Source organism: Ictidomys tridecemlineatus, chromosome Y (genome assembly GCF_052094955.1).
Source record: "Ictidomys tridecemlineatus isolate mIctTri1 chromosome Y, mIctTri1.hap1, whole genome shotgun sequence".
NCBI lineage: Eukaryota > Metazoa > Chordata > Mammalia > Rodentia > Sciuridae > Ictidomys > Ictidomys tridecemlineatus.
Genome location: NC_135494.1, coordinates 830,084 through 848,294, shown reverse-complemented (window position 1 = coordinate 848,294; position 18,211 = coordinate 830,084). Strand labels below are relative to the sequence as shown.

General features: G+C 42.8%; 1 protein-coding gene across 1 annotated transcript; it reads right to left on the bottom strand.

The window, feature by feature from the left end:
• Nucleotides 1-4,955: 4,955 nt before the first annotated feature.
• Nucleotides 4,956-10,552, bottom strand: LOC101961855 (uncharacterized). Its single transcript, XM_040286912.2, has 3 exons — nucleotides 10,323-10,552; nucleotides 10,081-10,141; nucleotides 4,956-9,513 (listed from the first exon to the last, which is right to left on the bottom strand). The coding sequence occupies exons 1-3, from the start codon at nucleotides 10,354-10,356 to the stop codon at nucleotides 6,870-6,872; spliced, it is 2,739 nt and encodes a 912-aa protein (XP_040142846.2). The 5' UTR covers nucleotides 10,357-10,552; the 3' UTR covers nucleotides 4,956-6,869.
• Between the last annotated feature and the right edge of the window lie 7,659 nt (nucleotides 10,553-18,211).

Here is an 18,211-nt window from a genome sequence, read left to right as displayed (position 1 = left end):
GGGCTGGGAACTAATCCAGGTGGGAAGCCTTTGCTTGAACTTGGTACAAAGGGTAACACCTGGGATTGAGCTCTGGCTGAGGGAGACTGCTTTCCCAGCACGGGTGATGCCCTGGGTTTTAACCTCACCACAGAAACAAACAACAATTAAAAATATATAAAAAATATTAGAAGGGCAGGGAAGAAGTCACTAAAGAGAATGAGAGAAGGCGGGTAGAATTCAAGGAAGGAGGAATAAGAAAATTGAAAAGAAATGAAAAGACAAAAGAAACAAAAACAAACAAAATTAGAAAATAAAGAAAGAAAAGAAAAAAAATTTTTTACAAAAATAATAATAAAAAAATGAAAATTAAAATTAAAAAAGTAATAATAAAATAAAATAATGAAAAAAAAGAAGACCTTAAAAGAGCATACTACAGGGATACTGCCACATCGATGTTCATAGCAGCACAATTCACAATTGCTAGACTGTGGAACCAACCCAGATGCCCTTCAATAGATGAATGGATTAAAAAAATGTGGCATTTATACACAATGGAGTATTACTCAGCACTAAAAAATGACAAAATCATGGAATTTGCAGGGAAATGGATGGCACTACAGCAGATTATGCTTAGTGAAGCTAGCCAATCCCTAAAAAACAAATACCAAATGTCTTCTTTGATATAATGAGAACAACTAAGAACAGAGCAGGGAGGAAGAGCAGGAAGAAAAGATCAACATTAAACAGATACATTAGGTGGGAGGGAAAGGGAGAGAAAAGGGAAATTGCATGGTAATGGAGGGAGACTCTCATTTTTATACAAAATTACACATAAGAGGTTGTGAGGGGAATGGGAAAATAAACAGAGAGAAATGAATTACAGTAGATGGGATAGAGAGAGAAGATGGGAGGGGAGGGGTGGGGGGATAGTGGAGGATAGGAAAGATAGCACAATACAACAGACACTAGTATGGCAATATGTAAAAACGTGGATGTGTAACCAATGTGATGCTGCAATCTGTATTTGGGGTAAAATTGGGAATTCATAACCAACTTGAATCTAATGTATGAAATATGATGTCAAGAGCTTTGTAATGTTTTTTTTAATATATATTTTTTAGTTTTTCAGCAGGCACAACGTCTTTGTTTGTATGTGGTGCTGAGGATCGAACCCGGGCCGCACGCAGACACCATGAGTCATCTCTCCTGTAGTACCTTTCCAAAATCAGGCAAAATGTTTCAAAGCCACAATTAACTGAGACAGAACAGCTGTGAGACATGGACAAAAGATGTTAAGGTGTTCCTGAATGCTCCATCCTCTTTCCCAATGCCAATCCAATAATAAGGACACAGCTGTGAGTTTACAGGGAAAAAAATGGTTTGCTAGCAAAGGAGCAGCACAGTGACTGCTGTCCAGAGACCGGGATTCTGCCAATCAGAAGAAAGAGTTGGCTTGTTTTGGAGGAGAGAGATGGGGGTGCCAGGGATTGAACAAGGTGCACTCAATCAGTGAGCCACATCCCCAGCCTCATTTTGTATTTTATTTAGAGCCAGGGTCTCTCTGAGTTGCTTAGCAGCTCAACTTTGCTGGGGCTGGCTGTACACTCTTGATCCTCCTGCCTCAGCCTCCCTAGAGGCTGGGATTGAGGTATCACCACCACACCTGGCACAAAGGAAAATATTCCATTAATGAGATGGAAAGTCCTTAGTTTGATGTCAATTAGAGTGTAGAATTTGGTTATTCTGTGTTTGTTTGGGTTTGCTATTGCAGAAACCCAAAACACACTCCAGTAGACACCAAAGCGTGTAGAGTCCACACAATGTTAGGTGATCCAACCTTGTAGCCTCCCTGGGACATAAAGGCAACCTGTCAGCTCCTTTCATGTTCTTACCAATATGAACCATTCCAGGGTCAGCTGAAAATGCAAGCTGACTTTGGCACCTGAAAGAGGACCTCATGTCTAACAGAAGAGTCATGTGCCAGGAGGACAATAGGCAGTGAAGCAATGACAGAATGACAAAAATTCCATTTTCCTCCCAAGTGAAGGCTGAGTTCTGGAGGCTGCTCCTGCCCAGGACAGATCTTAAGTGGGGATCAGGTCCCAGGCCACGTGGGTTGCTGATGTGATCTGGGGTTTTGCACAGACCTCTCAAAATCCATTTCCAGGACAGTGATAATCCTAGGCCTGCGTCATCCCCATGTTTCATCAGCCCTTGGGACCCAGAACAAAAAATATGGTGAGAACTGGACACAACTCTGCCCCCGATTTCAGTTCTGGCTACTTGGGTGCATACACCCTTGAGCTCTGGGCAATTCAAAGAATCCAGTAGGAACATGAGACCCAGAGATGTGTCAAACAGCCCTGAGGGATGACCACTTTTCCCATGGTCAGGACAGCCACAAAGGGCTTGGGGTTGAGGTGGGACTGTCCTCTGGCAGCAAAGGCAGCACAACAGCCGAGACACAAGTGTTTCCCTGGAGGGGGATTTGGAGTGGGAGGAGAGGACTGAGACTCTGCTGCCCACTCCACTGCCAGCCCATTCATACTACATGCCTGTCTAGAAAAACACCTGATGAATCCTCTCAGCCCCCTTTTTCTGGTTTTAAAGGGAAAATTAAAGATACTGGGAGTGGGAGTTCTGCCTTATTCTGGGGAAAGCTCACGCTACACGTGGGTTCCAGAATTTATACAGCTGGACAGGTGTCCTGGCTCTATCCCTGGTTTCTGTGATAGGTGTGTCTCACCAGAGGCTTGCTTTCCTTCTGGCGAAGCGGGTCAGAGGAGGAGGTGGCCACACATGTGTTGATATGCTGCTCTGGCTGAGGACACCAAAACTATGCTCTGCCCAGGGTTGTCTCCTAATTGGGTTTGGTCAGAGAGGCTTGGATGGCTTCAGTCTCAGGCCTCCTGGTTTCCCAAGTTAAATGATTTGTGGCCTCTTCCACTTGCATGTTGGTGATGCTTGGGACCTTCTTCCACATGACAGGGACACGTGGTCACTGTTGAATGATGACAGCTGAAGCACAATGAGGCGTGGGGGTGAGGAGACTGGCCAATGATTCTGAGGATGGCCCTTCGAACACCCAGCCTCCTTGTTAAGGTCGGGCGAACATCAGAGGAAGAGACCACCAAGAGACTGTCTCATGCAACAGCAGAGGGTTTATTGGGGGTCCAGCATGCTGGGTCTCAGCGCTCACTTGAGAGGAGCTGAGAGGCCAAGAACAACTTAAGCAGAGCTTATATACATGGTTTGAACTGGGGAGTCCATGTGTAGGTCAGGGAATCCGGGATGGGTTGTTTGTACAGAGCAACCAGATGGTCGGGAGACTTTTCTCAACATACATTTAAGGGTATTTGCGGGAATTGTTCTGAGACCTACATAAATTTCAGATTTCAGGAAAACAGAACTTAAACTCAACCAAAAAAACAAAATATAACTTTTACATTCTTAACCTTTCATCCTGGCCTACAGGTCAAAGCCCTGTCAGTAGAAGAAGCTCCTCACACAAGGTCAGGTGCACCCTATTCCTCTGCAGCAGGTGAAGCTGGGGCCTAAGGAGCTCCAATGAGTCCCTCCAGCTCTGATGAGATGGGAAAACTGGGATCCTCTTCCTGGGATCCCAGGAAGGTTATGAAAAGAGCACATGTCCCCATCCCTCATCCCCGAAAGCCCTTTCCCAGATCCTCATGCCCATGAGCCAGGGAAACCTTTAATTTTCATAACTAGTTGATGCTGTAGTTGGACATGATAGAAAATGTGTCTCCACAGCTTTGAGTTGTTCACTTTAATTTTTTAGCCTGAGAGGAAACAGCCCTTTCCCCAGCATGTACTGCACAATGTCACCTGAAGGGAGGCTGTAGCTACATCAGTGATGTAGGGCACATGAAGCTAGACACCCAAGGATGTTCCAGGATTAGATTTATTAGCTGCAGGGTTCTGAGGGTTATCACCTCAAGTTTTTTGGTTCACTGCTTGTAATTTCATTGATCTTCATTTACACCCAGTGGGACAGGGATAGAGGTTTATATTTTCTGTAGGTGTATACGTGAAGAATTTTTTTTTAATTTCACAGAAAGTACTTTGTGTACCAATTATAAGATTAGTCAGAGGTCTGCCAAGCTTTACCACGAAAGCAGAAGTCTGTATTATAACCCACATTGAGATCTTTGCAAAATCTGCTCTGACATTTTGTTGAAAGAAAATTATGGTGAAGATCTCTTGAGAAGCTAATTTAAGAATCTTTGGTGGAGAAAGAAGTGCCACTATATTAGCACATCAGACTGGGACACTCCTTACCAAGCCTTTCATCATGCAGAGTGTATTAAGTAGGTTTTCTTAACCTTAAACCATCACACAATTTTCTCAGGGCTACTGAACTACTCTAAACACAGAGAGAAATCAAGCCTGAGTTTTCTAGAATATTCCACCTAAGTATTATTCATGGGGAGAAAAGCTAAGTTGGGGGGCTGGGGATGCAGCTCAAGTGGTAGCGTGCTCTCCTGGTATGCGTGCACCCCGAGTTCGATCCTCAGCACCACATACCAACAAAGATATTGTGTCCGCCGAGACCTAAAAATAAATATTAAAAATTCTCTCTCTCTCTCTCTCTCTCTCTCTCTCTCTCACTCTCCCTTTAAAGAAAAAAAAAAGAAAAGCTAAGTTGGATGTAGTTTTTTAAAAAAAATTCACTGGTATAAAAGACCTTTAAGAAGGAAGAGACCATCTGCAATTGTGGAGGAAACACCTGCAGAGCTGCATCTGCTGATGTGGTCATCAGTGGAGTCCACACACACAGCACCAGAAAACTCATCACCTGAGCTATGAGAGTGCTGGATGCAAGAATGCCTGCCTAGAATGCACAAGGCAGGATTGGGTCGCCAGAACTGGGGAAAGAAGAGAGAAAGCTACTCAAGCATAGGGCAAAACATATTTTGAGAAAGTGCCTCTCCAAGTAATATACACAAATGACATTATGTTATAATGCTCTTTAATGTGCTTACATACAGCACAATACATGAGACTTAGAACAAGCACAAGTGACAAGAGTGGGGTCCCAGAGTCATCAACAGCTCAATAAGCAATCAAGGAAAAGAAAGAGGCCAGCTTCAGGTTTCACAGACACATACCTATAGTGCCAGCTGCCAGCCTCACTCCAGTTTTAAAAAGACTGTGGAGAAACTCAGTGGTGGAGCACTCCTGGGTGAAATGTGAACAAAGACAGAGAGAAAGAAGTTCAGAAGAGACATTTCACCAATCTGTACTTTGGAGTGGAGAGGCCTAAACTAACATACAGAATATGTAATCAAACATTAGACACAAAAGATTTAAAATACAGGAAAATGGAATCTAAAAATAAGAGAGATTTAACCAAGAAAAACATGTTGTTTTAAAATCTTCATGCTGATGCAATGCTCCTCCTCAACCCAGGGTGCATTTTTGGTACATCTGAATAGATAAACAAAGAAATGAAGGCACAAACCTTTTCACACACCTACAGTTTTTTCTCAAAATAAATAAATAAAATGAAATAAAATAAAAATATCCTCAAGTCTGAACAAGTTCAAATGGATCTGAAACAAGCAAAGGTCCAACCACATGTCTACACACAGGGCTTTTCTCCAGTGTGGTTTCTTAAATGCTGTTCTAAGGGACCTGGAAAGTTGAAAGTCTTACTACAATTTTGTCTTACTACAATTGAAAGAGAGAAAAAGGATCTTCCTAGATGTGAATTCTTTATGTCTTTGAAGAAAACTCTGAAAGCTGAATACTGCCTCACATGGCTTATCCTCAGCATTTTCTACAGTATGAGTCCTTTCATACAAACGAATAAAACTAGAACAGCTCAACAACTCATATTTTTTTTTGCATAGGATTTATTCTTTTTATTCCAAAAGAATCTCCTGAGGCCTTAGTAAAAGATTGAGAAAACTAGATTTCTCACACTTCTCACGCTCACAGGGCTTCTCTGTGTGTTTTCATATATGAGAAGAAAAACAGGGCTGGAGGGGAAGTTGATAGGATGTAGCTTTTCTCTGGTATGTATTCCAGGGCTTTTCTCTGGAATGTATTCTTCCATGTTTATGAAGCTGATGGGATGTAGCAAAGGTGTTGCCCCACTGCTTACATTTAGAGGGTTTATTTTTCAATGTGAATGAAATGGCTTTGAAGGCAATAGGGAAAATGGGATGATTTGTGATAATTTTATACATTTAAAGAGTTACTCAGTTGGAAGTGGTGGTGTATGCCTTTAATTGCTGAGATTTGAGAGGCTGATTCTGAAGGATCAATGTTGGAGGCTAGCCTCAGTACTTTAGAAAAACGCTAAGAAATGCAGCAAGTCTCTATCTCAAAATGAAAAGTAACTGGAATATAGCTAAGTGGTAGAGCACAACCAGATTAAATACCCAGTGTCTGTCTCTCCCTCTCTCTCTCTCTCTCACACACACACACACACATATTTTCAACAGTGTGAGTACTTCCTTGTCTTTGAGGATGACATGAAATATTGATTTACCAGGTTTTACATTCAAAAAATTTTTCTCCAGTAACTTCCTACATGTATATGAGTAAAACAGTAATAACAGAAAAGTTTACCAATTGTTTTCATGTATACAATTTCTCTGCAGTATCTGTTCTTTCACGTGTGTGAAGCAGACAGGATGTGGCAAAAGGTTTTCCACATTGTTGTTATTCATAGTGCTTTTCTCTGGTATGTGTTCTTCCATGTCTGTGAAGTGTAGGAAATGTAGCAAAGGCTTTACCACACTGTTTACAATCATAGGGCTTTGCTCCACTATGAGTTTTTCATGTGAGTGAAGGTGAGAGGACTGAGTGAAGGCTTTCCCACACTGCTTACATTCATAGGGCTTCTCTCCAGTATGAGTTCATTCATGTATCTGAAGGCCAGAGGCAGTAGTGAAGACTTTTCCACATTGTTGACATTCAGAGCATTTCTCTCTAGTATGTCTTCTTCCATGAATCTGAAGGTTACTAGATGTAGAAAAGGCTTTTCCACACTGCTCACATTTATAAGGCTTCTCCCCAGTATGAGTTTTTTCATGTAACTGAAGGTAACTGAATGTAGCAAAGGCTTTTCCACACTGCTTACATTCATAGGGCTTTTCTCCAGTATGCACTCTTCCATGAATCTGAAGAGAACTGAATTTAGAAAAGGCTTTGCCACACTGCTTACATTCATAAGGCTTCTCTCCAGTATGAGTTTTTTCATGTGTGTGAAGGTTAGTGGACTGAGTGAAGGCTTTGCCACACTGCTTACATGCATAGGGCTTCTCTCCAGTATGCATTCTTCCATGAATCTGAAGATAATCGGATCTAGCAAAGGCTTTGCCACACTGCTTACATTCATAGGGCTTTTCTCCAGTATGTAGTCTTCCATGAATCTGAAGAGAACTGGATGTAGAAAAGGCTTTGCCACACTGCTTACATTCATAGGGCTTCTCTCCAGTATGAGTTCGTTCATGTATCTGAAGGCCAGAGGCAGTAGTGAAGACTTTTCCACATTGTTGACATTTAGAGCATTTCTCTCTAGTATGTCTTCTTCCATGAATATGAAGGTAACTAGATGTAGAAAAGGCTTTTCCACACTGCTCACACTTATAGGGCTTCTCCCCAGTATGAGTTTTTTCATGTGACTGAAGGTAACGGAATGTAGCAAAGGCTTTGCCACACTGCTTACATGCATAGGGATTTTCTGAAGTATGCAGTCTTCCATGAATGTAAAGAGAACTGGATCTAGAAAAGGCTTTGCCACACTGCTTACATGCATAGGGCTTCTCTCCAGTATGAGTTTTTACATGTGAGTGAAGGCTAGAGGACTGAGTGAAGGCTTTCCCACACTGCTTACATTCATATGGCTTCTCTCCAGTATGAGTTCGTTCATGTATCTGAAGGCCAGTGGAAGAAGTAAGGGCTATTCCACATTGTTGACATTCATAGGGCTTTTCTCTGGTATGTATTCTTCCATGTTTATGAAGCTGATGAGATGTAGCAAAGGCTTTGCCACACTGCTCACATTTATATGGCTTCTCCCCAGTATGAGTTTTTTCATGTGACTGAAGGTAACTGAATATAGCAAAGGCTTTGCCACACTGCATACATTTATGGGGCTTCTCTCCAATATGTGTTCTTCCATGTTTGTGAAGGTAACTGGACGTAGCAAAGGCTTTGCCACACTGCTTACAATCATAGGGCTTTGCTCCAGTATGAGTTTTTTCATGTGAGTAAAAGTGAGAGGACTGAGTGAAGGCTTTACCACACTGTTTACATTCATAGGGCTTCTCTCCACTATGAGTTCGTTCATGTATCTGAAGGCCAGAGGAAGTAGTGAAGACTTTTCCACATTGTTGACATTCAGAGCATTTCTCTCTAGTATGTCTTCTTCCATGAATATGAAGGTGACTAGATGTAGAAAAGGCTTTTCCACACTGCTCACATTTATATGGCTTCTCCCCAGTATGAGTTTTTTCATGTGACTGAAGGTAACTGAATATAGCAAAGGCTTTGCCACACTGCTTACATTTATGGGGCTTCTCTCCAGTATGTGTTCTTCCATGTCTGTGAAGGTAACTGGATGTGGCAAAGGCTTTGCCACACTGCTTACATGCATAGGGCTTCTCTCCAGTATGAGTTTGTTCATGTGAGTGAAGGCCAGAGGACTGAGTGAAGGCTTTCCCACACTGCTTACATTCATAGGGCTTCTCTCCAGTATGAGTTCGTTCATGTATCTGAAGGCCAAAGGCAGTAGTAAGGGCTTTTCCACATTGTTGACATTCATAGGGCTTTTTTATTGTATGTATTCTTCGATGTTTATGAAGCTGATGAGATGTAGCAAAGGCTTTGCCACACTGCTTACACTCATAAAGCTTCTCTCCGATATGTGTTCTCCCATGAATCTGAAGGTTATGGGATGTAGCAAAGGCTTTCCCACACTGCTTACATTCATAGAGGTTCTCTCCAATATGTGTTCTGTGAAGTATTCTAAGTGAACTGGGATAAGCAAAATCTTTCCCACATACCTTACATTTGAAAGGTACATTCCCCGTGTGTGTGATCCTGTGCCTTTGAAGACTTGTGTGTGAAATAAAGGTTTGACCACCTTCTTTACATTGATAGAGTTTCTTTCCAGAATGAATTTTTTCATGTTTTCTAAATAAAGAGGAGAAATGAAAGGCTTCCCCACATACCTCACATTGAAAATGTTTACCTCCTCTGTGTGTTCTCATGTGTCTTTGAACATCTGGGAGAGAAGAAGAGGCTCCAGCACATTTTTGATATTCATAGGGTTGCCACCCAGTATGAGTATCTTCATGCCTTTGAATGTCACTGGAACAACTGGAGACTTTCCCACATACTGTACGTTCATAGGGTCCCTCTCCAGTTTGTATTAACATTTGTGTGTGAACACTTTTGAGGAAAACCAGGGATTGCCTGTACTGTTTAAATTCGCATGGCTTGTCTTCACATTCCTCATGCTTGTGGCATTTGTGTCCAGAGTGAGATGTGATGTGCCTATGAAGGAATGAAGGGCATATGAGTCTTTGGCACACATATGACAACCTCATGGACTTACTCTATTAAATTTTTTTTTTTTTGTTCAGTTAAGAACTGGAATCTCATTCAAAGTTTCTCCACACTATCTCCTTGGCCTTTTAAGTTTACTATATGGCTTCTTCGAAGAATGTCAGCACATTATCAATGCTGGATTCATTCATGATTCTATACTGATTTATAGGTCCCAGGCTTACAATACTACCAACATCAGGTAAAGGCTAGGTTTTCTGATTTGTTCAAATTTCTTGAAAACCAAGAGATTGAAAGGAAACATTCCTTTGCAATGCAGCCTCTCTATTGAGATTATCCAAGTAGTGATATTCACATTCAATTACATATACTTTATGCATGCCCAGTACTTTGAAAAAACTGAATATCTGTCACACCTAAGTATATATTTCTGGTGGAAAAATCCTTTAAGAATAAATACATTTCAAATTGTGTATACTTCTTGGGTTGGTCTGTTTTACAAATTATATGACCTTCTCAGATTCTCTCAAGAACTTCTTTTGTGAGTACAATTACCTTAGAATGCTCTCAGAATTTTTTATCTCATATTCAATTTTCTTTTCATCGCATTTGTTTCCTAAAATGAGAAACCAGAACAATCTTTATAAATTTTTAAGAGACAGGATGCTTTGCCAAATCGTAGGTGCCTTTTATGCTCCAATAATTTAACAACTGATTCCCTTTTCATGTTCTATATAAATGACCAAAATAAACATGAGTTCTCCAGTAGATTTTGAAAAAGAATACATCATTATTACCTATAAAAGCCAGGTTTCTGAGGACTTCCAACATCACATCTCTGTAAAGGTTCTTCTGGGAAGAATCCAGCAAAGCCCACTCCTCCTGGGTGAAGTTCACAGCCACATCCTCAAAGGTCACTGAGATCTAAAATATCCCACAAATGTATACTGGAGGTCAGGAGAGATTGACAGCAGAAGAAATGTATAGTCAACATGCTTGATGTCCACATGAATCTCTGAGTCCCTGATTAATTGTATCATGTGGTCCATCAAATGCTTCCTGAACTCAAATCCTCACAGACATTCCAACACTAGAATTGGGCCACTCAAAAGACAAGCAACTTAATGTTTTACTCCCTTCCTTTGTTGAGTTCACAGAAAGTAAGACAGGATCCTGGGTCACACCAAACTTTTTTCTTCATTTCACTCCTATTACAATCCTAACAACTTTCTGTGCAGTGCAGAGGTAATATTAGCAACTCTGATAGTACTTACCCTTAAAAAAGAAAGCTGAGAAGAAAATTGCTGGAATAACAAAACTCAGCCTTTAAGAGAGATTCTGCCAACCACAGTGGCTCACTGTGCCTACAAAGTTAATATAAACAACATGGCATTGACTGATCTCTTGATTCCTTCTCAAAGTCTATTGTCCCATCTTTAAAGAAATGTCTAGAACACCCCACCCTCAACTTCCAAAAATGGATCACTAAGAAGCTTCCCCTACAGACTACATTTAGACAACTTTTCACTCAGGTTGTCACAATTTGTGAACTGGGGATTGAGTTCATCTTTTGTGATTACCCCAACAGAACAACTAACTATATGTTTACGCATCCTATTCTCCAGAAAAAAAAAATAGTCAAATAGTAAACAAGCACCATGATTAATAAACACAAAAATTTGATGATTTCTCATGATTACTGTCAATGCAGAATGTATTAAGATGAAAAGTTGGAACATGACTTAGATATAAGTCAATGACCCAAAAATGTCACCTTATCCAAACAAGAACCTTGCAAAGTTTTATAATTCTCAACACAATTTTATTAATGAACAATTAATGAACACTATTTTCTAAATCTCATAGCAGCAATGAATGTACATCAACTATAAAACTCTAGTGAAAAGCAGTCACTTCACTACTATAAGTTCATGTGGCCCATAGCCATGTTCTGCTCAAGACACTTCTATCAAGATTGGGCCACTGGGGCTGGGGATGTGGCTCAAGCGGTAGCGCGCTCGCCTGGCACGCGTGCGGCCCGGGTTCGATCCTCAGCACCACATACCAACAAAGATGTTGTGTCCGCCGAGAACTAAAAAATAAATATTAAAAATTCTCTCCCTCTCTCTCTCTCCCCTCTCTCACTCTCTCTTTAAAAAAAAAAAAAAAAAAAAAGATTGGGCCACATGTGCACTGGATGTCTGTTGTGAAAGAGTTTCCTCCTGCCTGTAATGATGGTGGTGCAAACCTAAGACAGAAGCATTTCCAGGGTGGTAAAGAAGCAAGGTTGCAACCCAGAATCTTCACCTATCTAACATAATTTGAGAGGAAAACAGGTCACTGCATGTTCAACCATAATAATACTAGATGTCTGCACTGTGATGGAGCAGTCAAAAATATCACCTACCAGAAGGTGCCCCTGCCACTGACACCTAACCATACTCAAGAACTTAAAACATGTCACATCCTGAGCAGCACAGTATCAGCAGAGGTGAGCAAGAGATCAAGAAAAAGCTTTGGACAGCAGATGTCTTGGATATGGATCACATGATGGTCCAGGCAAACTGGAATCCAGGTGGCCAAATGCACTACATCCTCAATTCTGTAGACAAAATCCATTTAGTATATGTTCAAATGTGAAACACTAAAATACTTTTAATGAGCTCACAATAAATTTTGTTGTTTATTTATTAAATAACAAAATAAATAAATAACTTCTGCCAAAAACAAACAAACAAACAAACAAACAACAAACAAAAAAGGGCTGTGGATGTAAACCAAGATTCAATATCCCTAGTACCAATAACCCACTGCCTTATTTCATTTAAAGTAGCTATGTTATCGGAACACAGTATGTGTCAATTGACTATTTTTTTCCCTCAAGTATGATATTCAGAAACAGAAAACAAAAGTGTTATTCTTGCCAGAGACAGTGGCACAGGCCTGTAATTCCAGGGACTCAGGAGGCTGAGGCAAGAGAATCCCAAGTTGGAGGACTAGGCTGGGGATGTGGCTCAAGTGGTAGCTCCTTGCCTGGCATGCGTGCGGCCTGGGTTTGATCCTCAGCACCACATACAAACAAAGATGTTGTGTCCGCCGAGAACTAAAAAATAAATATTAAAAAAAAATTCTCTCTCTTAAAAAAAAAAAAAGACCTACAGCAGCTTTTGGAGGCACTAAACTGGGGGAAGGAAAGTGGATTTGCCATCCTGCTTCCTACACATTTTGAAGAGTGGGGGCTGGCCACCAGCAGGGAGGGGAGGGGAAGCTGGGAACAACAGCTGCCCATTCAACAATGGAAGCCAAGGGATAGGACCCAGGGCCATCTGCCAGTGGGAACTGGGCCTCATGCTCTGCAGCTGACCTCAGGGACAGGATACCCAGCCCAATCCTAGGGGCCAGAGAGCAGAAGTCCAGGGCCATCCGCCATGGAGGACTAGGCTGCACCCTCTGCACCAACGTTGGACACCCAACACCCAGCTCACTCTGCGGGACCAGTGGAAGAGGCTTAGGGTCAGCCGCCAGCGAGGTGACTTCAAGATTCTACCATCCAGCCCAACCCCCAGGACCAGGGGACAGTAACCCAGGGCAACCTCCAGAGGTGACTCCGCCAGGCTCTGAAGCTCACCCCTTTGCGGGGGCCCCAAGGCAGGTGCTGACCATGTCCCTTCAGCCCTCGTCACATACTCACCATTTTTGTCTTTCTAGAGGACAGGGGGTTTTCTCGAGGACCTCAAGGCACCAGAGATAGAGGGAAGCACATGCTGCTCAGAATCCCCTAGGCCTGTTGGCAGAGCTCGTGGGGCCCGGAAAGGGAGGAGCAGAGTTGGTGAGGAAGAAAAGCCCGCGAGATTTCCAAAGCCCGCCTTTCCCCTCTGGTCTGGATCTGATTGGACAGTTCTACCCCAGCATCCCTAATGGGGCGCCTCCACTCAGGCCTCTGCATTGTGATTGACAGCTAAGGTTAACCAATCACTAACCAAAATTGCCTAGAGTGGCAGATCCTTGGCCCCAGCCCTTTTCAGGTGGAGCTTCTTTCCTGGGCTGGGAACTAATCCAGGTGGGAAGCCTTTGCTTGAACTTGGTACAAATGGTAACATCTGGGATTGAGCTCTGGCTGAGGGAGAGTGCTTTCCCAGCACGGGTGATGCCTTGGGTTTTAACCTCACCACAGAAGCAAATAACAATTTTAAAAAAATACAAAAATTAGTTACTTAAGGAGTCTAAGGCAGGAGGAGCCCAAGGTCAGGTGAAAATCCACAAATGTTAATGCTGTTTACCATAAGAGTCCTTGCTGTCCCAAATCCTGCAGTATAACACCAGAGAAGCAGGTGGAGAGTGGAAAGTGGAAGGCTTTAATAAGAGAAAGCACAAAAGACTCCCCCCACCCCAGGAAGAAGGGGACCCAAAAGGCAGAATCCCTGGAAGGGGGAGGTCTTCTCCCTCTTAAACCTAAGGTCGTCTTTTGCCTCCAACATTCCTGTCCTTTGTTTTCCTTTATTGTGCACATGGTAGGGGATATGGGTGGGAAGGACAAAGGGTGGGAGACCAGTGGACTGGTGGGGCAGGGAGGAGAAACCTGGGCAGGAACAGCCCTGGGTGGTTTGATGAGCATCTCCCTGTTTTACTGGGAGCTACATCATTAACCCTTATTGAGGACTTGCCCAAGGTCATGACAACATGAACACTTCACTTCTCAGGTGTTTTTTTGGTTTCCCAGGATCAGATCAGATTGCATTTTTGTATTGGGCCTGATATTAGACCCCACTTACCTAGCTACACACACTACAATATTTCAATCTGGCTTCACAAACAGGGAGAGCCTACCTTAAATTAAATTAAAAGGGTTCATGATCTAGCTCAGAGGTCGAGCCCCACAGGGAGTATTCAACAGAACCTCAAAGAAAAAGATACCTATATACATATATAGTATCAGCTGGTGTGACCTCAGGCAACTTAGCAAGAGACACACTCAAAATTTTTGAAACAATATTTAAAAATATCATATGTATCATACATTGTTTTTAAAGAGAGAGTGAGAGAGGAGGGAGAGAGAGAGAGAATTTTTAATATATATTTTTTAGTTCTCGGTGGACACAACATCTTTGTTGGTATGTGGTGCTGAGGATCAAACCCCGGGCCGCATGTATGCAAGGCAAGCGCGCTACTCCTTTAGCCACATCCCCAGCCCATACATATTTGATATGTGAAAATAAATAGAGTTTGACAATTATTTTAGTAATTTTCATCACCTCCGGACTACTTATCTTTTGAGGAATTAGATAGAGCTAGGAAAAAAAACAGTCTGTGTTGGTGATTTGGCTCAGTGTTCTCTTCCCTAGCAGGATAGAGAAGAAGGAGGTGTGGGAGGCAATTCCCTAAGGCAGCAATGCGGGGTTGAAATAAAATCAGCACCTTGTGCTTAATGTCCATGTTCTACATTCCACTATTAGGGAGTTGTTGGAAGCCATCTGACTCTGGTGACCCCACACATCAGGTCATCTGTTTACCCCAAATGCAAATAGAAAAGGTCATGATGAAAAGCAGGAAAGGAACTTTGATCAGTGAAGCTACAGCAGGAAGACAAGGGCACCATGTCCTTAGCCCTCTTTTCAGAGCTGTCTAGGACTCTCAGGTTTTATAAAAAGGGCAATCAGTCATAGGCATGTGTGTACAGGGCACAGTGTATGTAGGTTTGGTGTCCTCTGTGGCTTCAGGCATCTGTGTGTGTCATAAAATGTTTGTGAACTCATGGTCACCTGACCCCTTGACACACTTCACCCTGCCGTGGTCCAGCTGCAGCAAAATAACCCCATTGCCCAGGCTAACCTGAATTGATCTCAGGAAGGGTCCCCTCCCTTGCGTTCCTTCCATGTCAGTGGTTCAGAGCCACCAACATTTTCAAGAAAAGCCTCGAGCCCACCAGCTCCTGCCTGGTAAGCACCATATCCCTAGCTGCTGACCCAGGGCTCTCAGCTTCCTGGGTTTCAACTGATAGTTAAACCAGAAAGAAACAATACCCCTGCTCAGCTCGGCCCATAAAGCCTGCATATGAAACTCCACTTGGGGCACATATGGCCTGTGGCGTTGATACCACTGGTTATGGGGGAGGAGTTCTGCCCTCTCACATGTTGAAATTTGAACATTAGAGAAGCAAGCCCAGGCAAGCACACAAAGCAGGGTTTATTTTAAAAGAAGTAACATAGACTTCTCCCCAGGAGGGAGAGGGGGACCATAGCTGGCATCCTGGTATTCCCAGAAGCAAGGTGTTCAACCTTTCTATGAGTCCTAGGCTTCCTGTGATCTCCATGCCTTTCCCTTTATCCTTGTCCTTCCTGCCTTGGTGACTAGGCCCAGGAATGCTTGGTGAGATGGCACAAAGGTGACAAACATGGGAGGCTGAAGGGGGAAGGGCAGGGTGCAGCAGTCAAGGACACATTGACACCCTAAAAGCTGCCTGTAGGGAGGGGCAATTCCTGGGAGAGGCTACCTTAGCAACAGGAAGGAGCTAGGGCAGGTCCTTGACGAGGGTGGAGCAAGGGCTCTGAAGGGATTAACATTTCTATCCCTCAGGGGACAGTCTGCAACTTGCCAGACTCTCTCTACATTGGCCTCCTAGATCAGACCTGACTCCATTTACCTGTCTGTACTGACTGCCTGTCTATTTCTGGCTTCAGTATCTGCCCCTTCCCAGAAAGTGAGTACAACCTTATTTTTACTCTTAGTTTGAATTGGTGAAGGCTTTCACATCTTGTGCAATGGCCCAAATTCAGTCTACCTACCAAGATTCCCAATGACCATGGGGAGCGGCGCTTATACATTAACAGTCATATTCCCTCAAGTATGGAATAGTGGCCACATACCTGTCTAGGGCTGAGAACTCAACTCTAGGTTCTCCTCCTCCCATGCTGGGCATTAAATCCATGGCAGGGGTACAGAATCCCTGATCTCCATCCCCAGCCCTTTTTTTATTGTGGTACAAAGAAGTGGGTGGGAGCATATGTAAGGGTCTGGTGGAGCATCTGAGAAAGAGACCACACAAGAGACTGGCTCCATGCAATTGGCAAAAGGGGATATTTATTGGGGATCCATTCCAGCGCGCTGGGGATCCGTGCTCACTCAAGATGGGAGAGCAGCCCAGAGCCCAGAGCAGAGTTCAAGTGGAGCTTAAGTACACTTTTTGGAGGGGGGGGGCTTTGCATATATCAGAACAAATCATCATGAGGCGCGGGAAAATTGAACAACAACCCTGAGTCAGGATTAGTACATACATTGGCGGGAACAATCTGGGCAGGGGTGATTAGTCATTCCTAAGCGGGGTACACATTTAAACTGATTGGTTTTGGAGCTTACATTACATGTTACCTGGAGCCCTTAGCTATTTAACAACCAGGGAATCAATGGAGATATTTACTGGGCAGTTCAGGTATTGTCCTAACAGCTACAGAGATTACAGGTTCCGGGGGTAGCAGAGGAATTGTAACAATACCTAGTCTTTACTTTTTTTAGCCCAGTCTTTTACACTTTAACTCAAACTTTTGCAGCTTAGAATCAGCTTAGAAATTTTACCTTTACACATAAATATAGTGGATTTGAGAATATAACTCTGAAAACCAGCCTAATTCCTTCTTAAGATTGGGATCCATCGCATCCAAAACTCATGAAAACTAATTTTTGTTTTAGTATAAATTACTGCAATCTTTCAACTTGCTTGGAATGCTTGCCCATGCCTTGAAGTCACCCATACTTGGCTCCCCCTGACCAGATAACAACCCTCTCTGAAACCTCAGTGGTACCTCATACATTCTAATGTTGGGATCTGAATTTATTCCCTACCTTGAAATGTTAAGCCATGTAGTTCATTAACCTACTACGTGCCTTTGTATTATGCTTGTCCAAATCCTGGTATCTGTAAGTTCTCAAGACACCCCTCTTTGCAAACTTTTGTGTTATAAAAATGTGTTCGGAGGGCTGGGGATGTGGCTCACACAGTAGCTTGCTCGCCTGGCATGCCTGAGGCACGGGTAAGATGCTCAGCACCACATAGAAACAAAAATGTTGTCTTCCGAAAATGAAAAATAAATATTAAAAATTCTCTCTGTCTCTCTCTCCCTCTCTCTAAAAAAAGAATTGTTGTTTGATTTAAAACAAATTGTTCTGAGAGAGCTGGAGTATCTTTAGCCTGGGGTTTGAGGACAGACAGACATGGCCAGCTCCTGGGTACATAAATAAAATTTTGATTAAGTTTGATTCAAAATTGGAGTCTGTTCTTTTTCTTGTGTTGTGGTTTAACAGTGCCAGTGAAAGGCTAAAGTTTCTAAGCTGCAAAGCCTGAGTTAAAATGTAAAGGACCAGGCATTGTAAACCTGCTTCTAAACTACAAAGCCTGGGTTAAATTCCTGTAGCTGTTAGGGCAATACCCGAACTGCCCAGTAAGTATTCCTCAGATCCTCTGGTTGTTTAATAACTTAGGACCCTGTGTAGCCCAGCACGTAGGCATTCAAGGCCCAAAACCAATCAGTTTGAATGTATACCCCACTTAGGAGTGACCAATCACCCCCGCCCAGCCTGTTCCCGCCAATAAATGTACTAATCAAGTCTAAGAATTATTGTTTGATTTTCCCGCGGGTGTATGGTGATTGGTTAAAGGAGACTATGATGTGTATAAAGTCCCCGCCCTCCCCAA

Coding starts and splice junctions, on each gene's coding strand:
- LOC101961855 (XM_040286912.2), bottom strand. CDS start 10,356: ATGTTGGAAGTCCTCAGAAACCTGGCTTTTATAG. Junction 10,142..10,322: donor CAGAAACCTGGCTTTTATAG/GTAATAATGATG, acceptor TTCTCATTTTAG/GAAACAAATGCGATGAAAAG. Junction 9,514..10,080: donor AATTCTGAGAGCATTCTAAG/GTAATTGTACTC, acceptor ATTCCTTCATAG/GCACATCACATCTCACTCTG.